Consider the following 14,960-nt stretch of genomic DNA (forward strand, 5'->3'; position numbering starts at 1 on the left):
TCCCCCCTGTAGCTCCCACCCTCCTTCCCCTTTTTTCCATCCATGCCCCTCCCCAAGTCCACTGATAGGGGAGGTCTTCCTCTCCTTCCATCTGATCCTAGTCTGTTAGGTCTCATCAGGAGTGGCTGCATTGTCTTCCTCTGTGGCCTGGTAAGGCTGCTCCCCCCTCAGGGAGAGGTGATCAAAGAGCAGGCCAATCAGTTCATGTCAGAGACAGTCCCTGTTCCCATTACTATGGAACCTACTTGGACATTGAACTGTCTTATAGGCAATTCTAACATCCCCAAAGCTATAAAAACTTATTTTTTCCCCTGTGTATTTCATGTCAGGACTTAGTTAGTAGTAGTAAAACTTGACCTCAACTAATGTGAGGTCTTTCTTACCCACCTGGCACAAACACTCCTGCTTGCTCAGAAGTATGAACATGTCTAACAATGATGTCCTAAAGCTTCAGAATAACACATACCACAAAGAGTGCATCTTTCTAGACCAAGTCTCAACCGGCCTTACAGGCTTGATGAGCCTCTACAGATTCACCTTCCAAAGGATCTCATCTCTGAGAGTGACCAGTCTGAGATACTCTACCATCTTTAGGAACTCATAAATCAGTAACATTTTGAAATATCTTTAGGAAAACAGGATTACAAGTTTTTTAAATTGCAAAATATAAAAATCTCCTTATTGATGTAATTTTATAAGACATATTTAGCACTGAAAAATGTAGGGAAGCCATAATTCAACACAAAGGACAATCTGATAAACCATATGAATTTAATTTTGGGAAAAATACCATATGGAGCTGGGCATGGTGACACATGCCTTTAATCCCAGCACTCAGGGAGGCAAAGGCAGACAGATCTCTATGAGTTCAAGGCCAGCCTGGTCTATACAGTGAGTCCAGGACACCCAGGACTACACAGGAAAACCATGTCTCAAAAAACAAACAAACAAACAAACAAACACACTATACGGTCCTAAGTTTTCTTATTCTACAGGCTGATGAAAATTCACAAGAGACCAGCACTAATCTGACTGAAGACTTAGTCCCAAGATGTTTATATAAAATTACTTTATGTCAATGAGTTGAAGAGATGGGTCTGTCAGCAAAGTACTTAAGTATGAGGACCTAAGTTTGAGCCCCGGAACTCATGTAAACACCAGAAACCCCAGGACTGTGATGGAAGAAACAGGAAGATCCCTGGAGGCTCACTATCCAGGTAGTCTAGTAGAATCAGTAACATAGAGGTATTGTGAGTTACCTGTCCCAAAAAGTAAAAGTGGATCCCTGTGAAATCCAGGTCAGCATGATCTACACGAAAAGTTCCAGGACAACACAGAGACTCCATCTCAATCAATAAATAAATGCACAAACAAACAATACAGTGGGGAGTGTGGAAGACATTCACCATTGACCTCTGGCCTACAAACAAATGCAGGCACAGGCGTGCATGCGCACATGCACGTGCACGTGCACACATACACACGGAACATTAGTTAAGTTTCTACACATGCAGGCTCTGAGGCCCCACCCAAAGAGATTGTAACTCAAGAGGGTTTAGAGAAAGCCCTTGAAACCTCAATTGTTTTTAGAAAATGCCTGGGTTGTTTCTGCTATGCTGCCAGATTTCTAACAGTGGCTAGTCTAGAATCTAATTCTCCCTTCCCTTTCCTCACCCAAATTTTTCTGTGGGGGAAGGGAACAAAACAAGCATGTGCTCTGTCAGGGAATGCACCTGACCAATGTGCACAGCAGTTGCTTCTCCAAACAGTCCATGTTGACCTAGCGGCTCAATCTGAAAAAGGAGATAGAGAGAAGAAAAGTAGACATTAGAGAGATGACAAGCCAGACAGTCACTGAAGCAAAACTCCTCTATAAAGAGATCCAACTTCCAAGGCTCCCCTTCTCACCCACACTTCCTACGTATGCTACCTCAGTTCAGACAGTACCATCTTCCCTAGCAAACAAGAAGAATCTGAAAATTATCTCTAGCTGGGGGTGCTGGAATGCACCTGCAATCCTAGTAACAATCCTAGTATGTTGGCTACACTGAGTTCCAGGCCCACCTGGCTACATGAGACTCAAAACAAACAAAACTTCAACATGTGCACAGTTTATATATATCTAAACATGACACAGTTAGGCAGCGTGCATACAAACACACCCACACAAGTGGTCCCTAGCCAATGTCTCCAGTTTTCAGCTTCCATGTCAGGCTATTTGTAAGTGTACCACGTGCACAACTGGTACCACAGAGGACAGAAGAGGGCACTGGGTCTCCTGGAACTGGAGTTACCGACATTTCTGAGATGCAAGGTCCTCTGACAGCCAGTTTTCTTAACCACTGAGCTATCTTTTCCATTTTTCAGTCTCCAAAGGATTTCAGGATTTATTGTTACCACTCAGTGCAATGACAAACCACTTAAAAACATGGTAAGTGGGCTCTAGCACTGATCTTAGCCCTCAAGCTTATTCCGAACTGTTTTCTAGATAGACAAAACCTAGTATTTCAGGGAGGTTAGCAGGTGCAGGAGGCACAGGTATGAAAAAATGATGACGTTTTCTGAACATGCCTGACAGACTGAAAAAAAAAATCACAATAAAAATAAAAAGTAAATAACGAAAAATTAGTCAAAAAAAGTTGCAAATGGCTTAGCCAGAAGGCATGGTATAAATGTGTACAGAAACTTAAAACAGATTCAAGTTTTGGGTGGAAAGCTAAAATATGTAAACTCTGGCTGGCGCTGAGGCACCGTAACTCTTTACTCACGCAGGTATTCAATTCTTCAGTCTTTTCACAGCGACGTCACTCACTCACCAGCTATGACTTGCCCATGCATCCTACATTATTTAACGCTGAAATATAGTGAGACTCGCTCTCATAGAGCTCACACAGCAGAGACAGACTAACAACTGACTTACCACAGTGAAGTACAAGAGACAGAGGAAAATGCAGTCTAACTTAGAGGAAAGGAGTGGCTACTGACAAGCACACTGCTGAGGGGAATTTTCTGAGATGTGCCCTTGGGCACAGAGTCACTGCATAGACATGCAAGGAGTGGGCCTACTTTACTTCAATTGGTATTTTCTTATTCTTTCTTTCTTCCCCCACTCCTTTCTGGCAGGGTTTCTCTGTGTATCCCCAGCTATCCTGAAATTTACTCTGTAGTAAAGCCTCAAAATCAGAGATCCACCTGCCTCTGCCTCCATGAGTGCTGGGATTAATGTGTGCACCACCATTCCCAGCTTGAATTGGCATTTTCAATGAAATTTTTATAATACAGAAATAGCACATACTATTGTAAAAATTGGAAAGCACAAAAAGTACATAGACAAAATAGGAACCTACAAAGCATTGCAGAGATACCTTCCTCAGACAGTAATTTTTATTTCATACCTGCTATGTATGTTCATGTGTATACATGCAGATATATACATTGTAAAAAAGAAATAGGCTAATGGTGTTGTTTAGTTATTTTAATGAGATACATATACATCCCTTAAGGGTATACTGGCTTCATCCAAATAAGTCTTGCTTCATGTTATTGTATATATTAAGAATTAGGAAGGGGGCTAACTTTTACCCTAGTAAACATGTGAACAGTTGGGAATCTAATCTGAACTAATTCAGAGGCTTCATCAAGGGTGTATAGGCTTGAACTGGGAGTGTGGCTGGGCTCATCATCATTGTTTGTAAAAGTACGATGTTATCCACCAAAGGGATTAGCTAAATAAACAGTTGTAGTCTATGAGGGGGAAATCTACTTAAAATAACACCTTCTCTGGGAAGCCTTTCAGGAGGAGCTGAGAAGTCCCCAGCTCAGATACCTGTTCAACAGCTGCCATGTGTCAGGCTCTCAGCCAAGCATCAAAGGTTGAAGGATGGAACACTGGAGCCTGCGGTCATGGAGCTCGGTGTAGTAAAGAAAAGAGCTATATGAACAACTAGTTTTACCACAATATAACTAGATGCAGCACCAGGAGGCAAACGTACTGAAAATTTGACATGTGTCAACCATTTTGCTAGATGGCTTTATCTTGTAGTATCTATTATCATGTAAGATAGGTGTCTAAAGAGAAACCCACAAACCCGAGGACCCCTCAGTTATCCTCTGAAGAAAAACAACTGTCTCTAGAATCCTATTCAAATATACTAGTACATGAGACAGAATCCCTTTTCTTTGTATATGAGAGATCAGACCAGGACTCAGACCTCAGCTAAAGACAACATATAGGTTAAACTTAGAGATCAGGAACCAAGACCCTGGCTTGAGTAAAAATTCTGTCCGATAAGAATCTTGTTTTAGCAGATTAAAGATCTGCTAAAACAAGTGTTAGTTTCCTCTGGAAAACCTAAATGTTAGGTGGATAGAGCATGAGAAGGTAGGTATCCAGGACTAAAATCATGTCTTTTTATTTTTTTTTTATTTTTCGAGACAGGGTTTCTCTGTGAAGCCTTAGTGTCCTGGACTCACTTTGTAGACAGGGCTGGCCTTGAACTCACAGAGATCCACCTGCTTCTGCCTCCCCAAGTACTGGGATTACAGGAATGCACCTCGGCACCTGGCCAAAACCATATCTTAAGTATTGCCAAGTATTGCCAAGTATTGGTACTGCTCTGTATCAGTGGGTCTCAACCTGTGGGCCATGACCCCTTTGGATACTGAACACGGTTGCATAACAGAAATCCTGCTTATCAGATATTTACATTACAATTCATAAGAGTAGCAAAGTTACAGTTATGAAGTAGCAACAAAAGAGTTTTATGGTTGGGGTCACCACAGCATGAGGAACCATATTAAAGGGTCAGAGCATTAGGAAGGTTGGGAACTGCTCTATATGGTTTTGAAAGCATTAAGATCCAGACAATGTGGATGATGAAATGATTTCCATTCTCCTTTCCATTCATTCCACCATCACCACAGGCAATGTGTGTATGCCTCGTCACTGAAACACAAAAGCGAAGTTAGGACACAAGTTCAAAAGTCTAAAGCTGGACCACAGTTGTTCATTTAGTAGATGGAAGATCCAGATTTCAAAGAACAGTCAGCAGGATTCTTTGACAATATCCCACAAATGAGAAGATGACCCAGTTAGTAAAGTACTTGTCTAATAAACGTAAGGACCTGATACTGGTCCTCAGAAGCCACCGTAAAAAGGCAAGTATGGTGGTGTGAGTCTGTAATACTGGCACTGTGGGGGCAGATGGGCAATCTCTGAAGTATGCTAGCCAGTCTACCTACTCTAATTATTGACTTTTAGACCAGTGAGAGATCCTGCCCCCACACACACAAAAAAAGGTGGCCAGCTCCTAAGGAACACCTGAAGTTGACCTCTGGTCTCCATATTCACATGCACACAAACATACCGCATGCATTCAAACTTACATACACACACCTGCCAACACACACAGGTTACTGAAGAAGGGATCAAAGAGAAGAGAATATGAAAGAGTAGAAATGGTCTGGAAGTCCTCTTGGGCTTTGCCGAAAGAAAGAGAGTACTTGGTATAAACCCAGATGAGATAATCTCTAATTTCGACCTACTCAAGCCTAGCTGTCTTTCTGACTCAAATACCAGAGAGCAGGACTTTAATTTCCAGCTTATTTGCTATTATATAGAATACAGCTTATAATTGCTTAATAAATATTTGTTGCATGAATGAATAAGTGAGTACATTTCCTAATACTGGACCGTTCTAGATGGATTTGGAGGGAAGGAGGACCGTGAAATGAGAACCTAGGGATAATTCACAAGTCTAATTCTTATGTGCAAATATTTTTACTTGTTAAAACTTGTATGTAGCCTACAAACTAATACTGGTGGTGGCTTCGAAGTCATTCATTTTGTGGTTAGTCTTCACTGTTACCTTGACTAGATTTAGAATCCCCCTGGAAACATACCACTGGGTACGGCACAAGGTTTAACTGAGGCGGGAAGCCCACCCTCAATGTGAGCAGCAGCATCCCAAACTGGGGAATTCATCTCTCTGTTTCCTCACTATGAGTGCAAGGGGACCACCTCCTTCCAACTCCCGCCGCTACGATGGACTGTACCCTAACCTGTGAGCCACAACGAATCCTTCCTCCCTGAAGCTGTTTTTGTCAGGTATCTGCCTCAAAAAGAAAACTAGGCATGCACATGGATATGCAGGTAGCGGTACACTTGCTCCTTGCACCTGTTCTAGGCAAGGTTGGACCTTCTTGGTTAGGTTCTCACACAGAGATGCCGGAGGACAGAGGCAGTAGGGGCTAGTTCTGTGCTAGAAGTTCTAGCTTTGGGGTTAAATGAAGAGTTTGAGTTTTAACTCTGGTACCTGGTAGTGGGCAAATCACATTTCTGAAAATCATTTTCTGTTCTGTAAAATATAGGGAACAAAATCTAACAGGGTAAATGCTTTTCAGAATTTAAGATTATAATCTACACGAGACAGGTAGGTTAAGAAAATGCACTTCAGGAAGTCCAGAGCAACGAGAGGCGAGGCTGGAACATGGAGGAAGAGGGCTTCTTCCCCCGTCCCACACAATGAACTGCAGAATTATAGAGCTCTCCTCTACTAAACTCTAAGATCAAGATCTTCAGGAAGAAAGCAAAAGCTATGACCTTCTAAATTCCTAAACAAGTAGCCACTAAGTACAGATTTATGGAAGACAAGATATGTACATTTGGTATTCAAGTGCACACTTACAACAATTTATAATAGTGACCAACTCAGAGATCTGCAATTTGTCCATGACTCTGCCAACTACTATAACTGACATAAATTACAACAATTTTAAGATCCTGTGCTTTCCAGTGGGATTCACTAATAAGGCTCAAACATATGGGCCTATGAGACAATGCTGTCACCTTTGAGTAAACGCTGCTTTAATTCACTCTAACTCTAACAGATGTGCTACTTTCTCTATTAAAACACAAAAATCTTACCATAGCAAAACACAAGGAACTATACTGTTACATGCTACAAAGGTTAAAACAATAGTAAAGCTTTTCCACAAAAGCTTACAAACTCCAAAACACAGTGAACCTGATGCTAAATTCACTGCTTACTGTTTTGAGAACTAAAAAAAAAAAAAAAAAAAAATCCAGATATAGTCATGAAAATCACATGAGAACAATGCAGTTTCGTACACATATATATTCTCCCTCTCCTTCCCACTCTGCCCAAAGGGCTGTATGTACTCTTATTCTAATATTCGATTTCCTCCAGCTTCCAAAATACAACCCCCATGGTCCAGTGTTCTTCCACTTCTAAAATTTCGGTTAAAAACTACGAGTGATAAGCTACTTTCTTCTCAGTGAGTGTCTAGCATATTTTTATTTGGGTATGAGGCGGTGTAAAAGACCATCTAGAAACATATGGCTAGAACCACTACCGGAAGCCAAACACTGTCACACTATGGAAGTACAAACAAATTCTCTGTGAAGACAATGCTGAAGGTCGTCTCTGAGCTGTTGTAATTCACCCAGAGGTTGTGTGTGATAATCACATATGTCCCGTATCTTATGGACGCCAGGGATGCCCAGGCCCTTCCTTAGAGTGTAAATTAATGCTTTGACTAAGCTCTGCCAAATAGAATCCCGTTGCATCCACGTAACACATTTCAAATTGGTTGCTGCTGCAAGCCTTTTCACCTGCATTTTCAGCAGTTTTGAGCAAAAGCACTTTATGGGGACAACGATTCTAGAAAAGGAGGGTGATCAAATGGCATGTAGGGGAGGCAGAAATAGTTTAAACAAGCCCAATCCCGTTCGAACCTTGAAGAACCTGTGTTCAGCGTCGTCATCTGCCCCTCTCGCCTTCAGCCTTCCAGGTGCCTACAAGAAGCGAAGTGAGAGATGTTAGTTTCCAGGAAAATGAGGCTAAAATCCTAAGGTTGAGGGTGCACCTCGTGGAAGGGAGAAGAGACCGGAGTGGACAGGTCATAGCAAAGATGGTGAAAAGGGATGAGGTGAGAAGAGCCGGCCAGCGAGCGCCACGGCGTCGGACGGCCTGGGCCGGGCCGAGCCGGGAAAGGGGCTCTGCGCGCTCTCGGACAGCCCGCGGGGAGAGGGGCTTCGCGCGCTCCCGGGCGGCCCGAGACGAACGGGGCTGTGCGCGTCCCCGGATGGCCCGAGGAGCCGGCCCCGACGCCTGAACCTACCTGGCCGCGCGGACAACGCCGCCCCGAGGTCCGCACCACAGCGCAGCGCCGCCCCTCAGAGCGCGAGCCGCGGCGCACAAACGCTCGGGGTACCTTGGCCCCACACGCGCGCTTGGCCCCGCCCCCTGGCGCCAGTCATTGGCTGCCGGACACCGCCCCATCCACCTATTGGACAGAAGAGAATGCCGCTCACTTACCTGGTCTTGATTGGTCTAAATGTGAAACAATGCCCGCCCACCTCTTTCAGAAGTTCCAGCTCGTGATTGGTCTTAACTTCTGCCCATTCGCCCCGCCCTCATTGGAGACTCCCAGCTCTGATTGGCTGAGGCGGCATTGGTCACGCCCAGATTCCTTCCTAAGGACTCACTGACTCACTCCCCCACATGGGGGAGGGGTCTGAGCACGGCGACTCCCGGTTTGTTTACAACGGCCTCTGCCGCCGCTGCGTCCGTTGGTTAAACTGGCAGCTCCTCTCACCTGTTTTGGTCACTCAGCAAGAGGGAGTCCGGACTCTGAACGATTACCTCTTCTGTCCACTAGCTAGAGGACACAGGGGACTATCTGAAGAGGGGATAGTGAGAAGGTAGGCAAAGGGGACTACGTCGGACATACAGTGCACACTTGTATGAAAATATCCTTGCGTAACAGCGTCATGCACAATAAATGCGTACAGTGGAAAAATTTTAATTTTTATCAGGCTGTCAAATGGACCCTAAAATAATGCGCAACTCTTAGGGAAGAAGAAAAGCTCTGTGCGCAGCAGGCTTCCCATGCCTTCCACTGCTCTGTCCACAGCGGGCTCGAGGCGGAGGCAGGAGGAGGGCAAATTCCTGGGCAGGCTGGAGCTAATTTTGCGACCACGTCTCAGAAAAACAGGACTTTGCGATCCTCCTGCGTCTGCATCGAGCCTGTTGTGACTGAAGAAGACAAGTTTGTTTCTACTTTCATGGCAAACATCCCTGCAGGATTTGATGTTTATATTTTTATGTAGGAACCACATATTAGAGGAAGCATATGGTACTGAGATCCTGCGAGCTAATTTTTTCAATACGACCTCCCCTTTCATCCACTTTCCTACTACTGACACAATTTCGTTCCTCCCTCCCTCCCCAGGGAGTGCCCTCCCGTGGTTGGTCGCTGTAGATGCACCGCCCACTCTTTTCTCACCTTTGGAGAACTACTTCTAGGGCACGGATTTTTAATTGTACATATTCATGTATTTACGTGTGGGCATGTGTAAAGTCAGAGGACAAGTTGTAGGAATCGGTTCTCTCCTTGACCATACAGGTCCTGGGGAGCCAACTCAATGGCTAGGTTTGGTGAGACTCCTTTAGCGTCTAAGCTTCGTGATGGCCCACAACTGGATTCTTTAAAAAAATATATTTATTTTTAATTTGTGTATATGCGTGTGCCTGTATGTGGGTAGGGACACAAGAGTGCAAGTACCCACAGAGGCCGAAGCCATTGGATTCTCCAGAGCACCTACAACATTCCAGGCTCTATGCAAATGATGTGGTTGAAAGAATGATGATAATGTGTTTGTGTGCTAGAGCTTGGACTGGCAGCAAAGAAGTAAACCAAAAGTATTCAAGTGTCGTGACTACTAACAAAGAAAAGGCAGACTTACTGAAAGGCTGGGGAAATGGCTACTTTAAGTAAAATGGTTAGTTTAAGAGCTCTGTTGCTCTCCTTGTGAAGCTAATGTCCTCTCCAGGTCTTACTGTCTCCCTCTTTTTTCATAAGATTCCCTGCACTCCGCCCCGAAGTTTGGCTATAAGTCTCAGCATCTGCTCTGATACCCTGCCCTCTGTGGCAGGCTTCTGTCCTGTTCCCCGTTTTCTCCCTCCTCTGATGTCCATCCTCTTTGCCTTTCTGAATGGGGATTGAGCATCTTAGCCAAGTCCTCCTTCTTGACCAGTTTCTTCAGGTGTACAGATTTTAGTATGTTTATCCTATATTATATCTGGGCACAGGGGTCTTTTCTGAGACTGATACTCCAACCAAGGACCATGCATGGAGATAACCTAGAACCCCTGCACAGATGTAGCCCATGGCAGTTCAGTGTCCAAGTGGGTTCCATAGTAATGGGAACAGGAACTGTCTCTGACATGAACTGTTTGGCCTGCTCTTTAATTACCCCCCCCCCCGAGGGAGGAGCAGCCTTACCAGGCCACAGAGGAAGACAATGCAGCCACTCCTGATGAGACCTGATAGACTAGGATCAGAAGGAAGGAGAGGAAGACCTCTCCTATCAGTGGACTTGGGGAGGAGCATGCATGGAGAAGGAGGAGGGAGGGTGGGATTGGGAGGGGAAACGGGAGGGAGCTACAGGGGGGGATACAAAGTGAATGAACTGTAGTTAATAAAAATTAAAAAAAGATATAATATTTTAAAAAGGAGCTCTGTGAAGACGACATTGAACAGAGAGACAGAAATTAAGTGCAAAAATAAAGACTGGGCGAGAACCACTAAGCTGCACATCTCCAGAATCTCCTGTGTTGCCTCATTCGTTCTGAAGCTGTGTCGTTAGGTAGGTTTGCATTCCACTGAAGACCACCAACTCAAGTGTAAAGTTCCATTTGATGGTTCTGAGACCCCTACCTGTAGATACCAAGTCCATGCTCACTCAGGTCCTGTCCTTGTTAGCTTCAGCTGTCAACTTGACATGGCCTAAAGTCACTTGAGAATTGAGGGACTGGCAAAAGCAAACAGGCCTGTGGGCATGTTAATCCAAGTTCATGTATTAGTGTTTCACTCCTTTAAGACTTAGTAATATTCCAGTGCCGGATGCATTGCTCACATCCCTGATTGACATTCTTGTTCCAAATCCTTTTTCACGTCTTTAGAATCAGGTTATTCAGACTCATAGATATTTGTTTTGTTTTTCAAAACAGGATTTCTTCTTGTAGTCCTGGCTGTCCTGGAACTCATTCTGTAGGTCAGACTAACCTTGAACTCCCCTGCCTCTGCCTCATGAGTGCTGGAATTAAGGTGTGCGCCACTATGCCCAGCTAGGAATTTTTTAATGTATTCTAGATATTATTTCTTTTGGAATACATGATTTGTACATATTTTATTCTGTAGGTAGCCCAGATAGTCCCTTCCTTTCTTCCTTCTTTCACTCCCCCTTTTCTTTTTTCAGCTTTTGAGATACAGTCTAACTACATATCCCCAGATTGTCCTCAAACTCCCAATTCTCCTGCCTTAGTCCCTTGAGTGCTGTAATTAAACTAGTAGCATCATGCTGGCTGGGCTGTCTTTTTTCTGTTGAGATTGCCTTTAATGTTTAAGAAGTATTTCTGATTGTGGGGGCCTAAGGGATCACCTAGGCCCTCTTTCTTAGCAGTTCCTACAAGCACCGCAGGAAGAAGCAATGGACAGCACAGGAAGCCTGCTGTGGACAGAGCTTCTCCTCTTCCGTAAGAATCAAGCATTTCTTGTAGGGTCTATTTGACAGCCTGACGAAATGAAAATTTTCTCTATACATATTTATTGTGCATGATACTGTTACACAAGTGTGCGTTGTATGTCTGGCATAGTCTACCCTCCATTCCTGTCTTCAGACACTCTACTGTGTCCCCTAGACACGTTTGCATCTACTTTCATGCCATGCATACCTACATGATTTTATGTTTGTGTAAAAATCTAGGAGCCACATATTAGAGGTATTGTATTTGACTTCCTGTGACTAATCTAATTTGTTTAATACAATGATCTCCCATTTCATCCACTTTCCTACAAATGACACTTCATTCTCTTTTACAGCAGGGAAAAACCATTGTGTGTAAATACCACATTTGCTTTATCCATTTCTCTGTTGATGGACATCTAGACTGTTTCCATAGTTAGCCCCAGTGAACAGTGCTGCAGTGAGCATTGATGTGGCCAGTGTCTCTATGATATGATAACTTGGAGTTCTTAGGGTCAAACCTAGGCAAATGGAAATTTAAACTGCAGTGGAGAATCCAGAATCTCTCTGGACTATGGGAACACACACACACACACACACAGACATGCACACACGTACTTATGTAAGGAACTGAGCATATACACGTGCTCCTCATGCGTGCAGGTGTCCTTAAGGCCAGCAGAAAAAGGCATCAGATAACCTAAAATTGGAGTTACACTTGGTTGTGAGCCACATTATTCGTGTGTGTGTGTGTGTGTCTGTGTGTGTGTTAGGAACAAAACCTTGGGCCTCTGTAAGAGCAGCAAACATTCTTAGCCACTAAACTATCTCTCCCACCCATGAAATGCTTCTTTTTGGTGTTCCGTAAGTCAATCATCCGCTGACTGATAAGTCTAGGCATGATTCTACCCCAGAAGCTTCCCATGGAGACACTGACTAACCCAACACAAAAGACCTAGAGATGCTGGTATTTGGAGATTGCCAATAAATGTATGGGTGCCAGCTTATTCCCTACAGAGATCAGTGGGCTAGCAATGGAGACTTAGTTTAATAATGCCTGTTTGTTTTTTTTTTTCAGTGTTAGAGATTGAAACCCTGGTTTCATGTATACTGAATAGGTGCTCTGTTAATGAACCATGCATGAGACAGCCCTTAGTACCTCATTCCTTAATATACACAGCTAATGACAACTAGATAGTTGAGGAAAACCAATAACAACAACAAAAAAAAAAAGGTAAACATAGTTAAACAGACAAAACTGAGCTCAGTGGAAACAGAGGACAGTGGAAACCAAATGGTAACAATGTAGCCATGGTGGCTCCCACTTGTAATCCCAGCACTGGAGAACTTGAAGTAGGAGGATCACAAGTTCAAAGCCAGCTTGGTTTGTACAGCAAGAAGAGGTACTGCCTCCAACAGAAACCATGAAAAAGTAAGACAAACTTTTATACAACAAACTATGTTCTCAAATAAGAAACATTCAAAAAATGCCCAACAGTTCTTGGAAGTTGAAAATCTCAGCACCTGGAACATTATTTTATCTCACACTTAGAAGAAAGCAGGCTCCCATGTTCTACCCATCAGCAGGGACAAGAAGGCTAGGCCTCCTCTTATATAGCTGTGGCCTGGAACTCACTCTGTAGCTCAGACTGTCCTGAACTCACGGACTCCCACCTACCCCTGCTTCCCAGGCTCTTGGATTAAAGGTGTGTGCCACAGCTCCAGGCTCGTCCTTCTGAGAGACTTAGGGGCTGGGAGACGCCTCCCAGCCAGCAGAGTCCTGGCCTAGCAGAGGTGAAGCCCTGGGTTCAGCCTCTAGCACTGCAGAGACCAAGCATGGTGACCCACATCTGTAATCCCAGCAGTTGTTAAGGTGAAAATGAGAAGATCAGAACTTCAAAGACATCCTAGGCGAAATAGTGAGTTCAAGGCCAGGCTGAGAACAATGAAACCCTGTCATTCATAGATAGATAGATAGATAGATAGATAGATAGATAGATAGATAGATAGATAGGAAAAGGTGTGTATGAGACTTCAAGAGCAACATTTGCATTTCTACTGGCCACCAAGAACTTAGTCAAAATGGACAAATTTAGCTGCAAGGAAATCTAGAATATGTAATATTTATGATTAAGTGGTTAAAGTGAGAAAAATCAGTATAGAAGACCACATAAGAGTTAGAAACCCAATGATAAAATTGATTAAAGGGATCACTAAGCAAAATAAAAACAAGCTTAAACAGAAGATAAGGGAGACATGAGAAATGTTCTGGGAGAAAGTGGCTTCCAATGGAGAAAGTAGTCTTCCAATATTCCAGGAAGAACCACAAACAAAGATAAGAAGTATCTCATAGCTGAAATAACTCAAGTCCCTTATTAAAATGAACTCAACAAGAAGCCCAGTGTGGTGGACAGGACTGTAAACCCAGCATTCAGAAGAAAGGAGGCTCTTGAGCTTAAGGCCACCCTAGGCTACCTTTGTCTCAAAAGCAAAACAACAAACCCCACACATTTTGAGTAGAGAAGACCTATGTCAGTAATGATCAGTGCACAGTTTTAACTAGGAGCCAGACATGACTTTAAGCACCAAGCGTCGTCTCATCACATCTTCAAAGCAACAGAAGGAGGGCTGTATAATCCCCACTTTAGAAACAGCCAGGCTGAGATTATGCAGCGGGAGGCACTCCGTGTTCCCACAGAGGAGGAATGGATTCAGATATCACACTGATGAGATTACACACATACCAAAAGGCACAGAGAGATGCGCTATAAACCCAGTGACAGCTCCTGTGTCTACGGCTCCCAGGCAGATTACAAATGTATTGAGAGGTCAGAATCTCTGACTACCTTCAGGTTTCATTGTGCTTAGCTGGAAACTGGACAAGTTTGGTTTTTTGTTTGTTTGTTTGTTTGTTTTTGTTTTTGTTTTTCTTCCATAGGTATGCTGGGACCTGCAAGCTTAAACTCTCTGAAACAAAGGGAGTACTGGGGCTAGAGGGGAACACTTCCTACTTGTTTGGGGGCAAGAGGAGTCAGCGTCTTCATTGCTCCAAGCTCAAGTCGAAGCTTCATAAAGAAACAAAGATCCTATAAACTTCCAGAGAAGAGACAGTCACATGAAGATGAGTCAGGTGGGCTGGGAAAATGGTTCCTTCCATCAAGTGCTTGCTCTGCAGGCCCTGAGGACCTGAGCCAGATCCCTAGCATCTGTGTGAAAAGCCAGGTGTGGCTGTTGTGCACCTCTACTCCCAGCCCTGGGGAAGTAGGAACAGGAGGAACCCTGGAACTGGCTGGCCAGCCAGTCTAGCTAAATCAGTGAAGTTCAGGTTTGGTAAGAGGCGATGTCTCATGGTACAGGAGGAGGGCTCCTCCTTTCTGGGGAATAAGAGAGGGGGAAAGGGGGAAAGAAG

The 14,960-nt window shown here is 44.0% G+C and overlaps 1 protein-coding gene across 2 annotated transcripts in view; it reads right to left on the reverse strand.

Annotated features, from left to right (window-relative positions):
* The window catches only part of Paip2b (poly(A) binding protein interacting protein 2B), a 29,557-nt gene extending 21,323 nt beyond the window's left edge, over positions 1-8,234 (reverse strand). Inside the window, exons 1-2 of one of the 2 annotated variants that reach the window (XM_055596356.1) lie at positions 8,143-8,234; positions 7,757-7,816 (exon numbers count right to left, since the gene is read on the reverse strand). In XM_055596356.1, coding sequence (XP_055452331.1) covers positions 7,757-7,785 — 29 coding nt within the window. In that variant the 5' untranslated portion in view covers positions 7,786-7,816; positions 8,143-8,234. Of the gene's footprint in view, positions 1-1,674; positions 1,794-7,756; positions 7,817-8,142 lie in introns of those variants that run through there. The other variant, XM_055596355.1, reaches the window with a different exon arrangement.
* Between the last annotated feature and the right edge of the window lie 6,726 nt (positions 8,235-14,960).

This window comes from Psammomys obesus, unplaced genomic scaffold, assembly GCF_907164565.1.
Source record: "Psammomys obesus unplaced genomic scaffold, mPsaObe1.curated_primary_1811, whole genome shotgun sequence".
Lineage (NCBI taxonomy): Eukaryota > Metazoa > Chordata > Mammalia > Rodentia > Muridae > Psammomys > Psammomys obesus.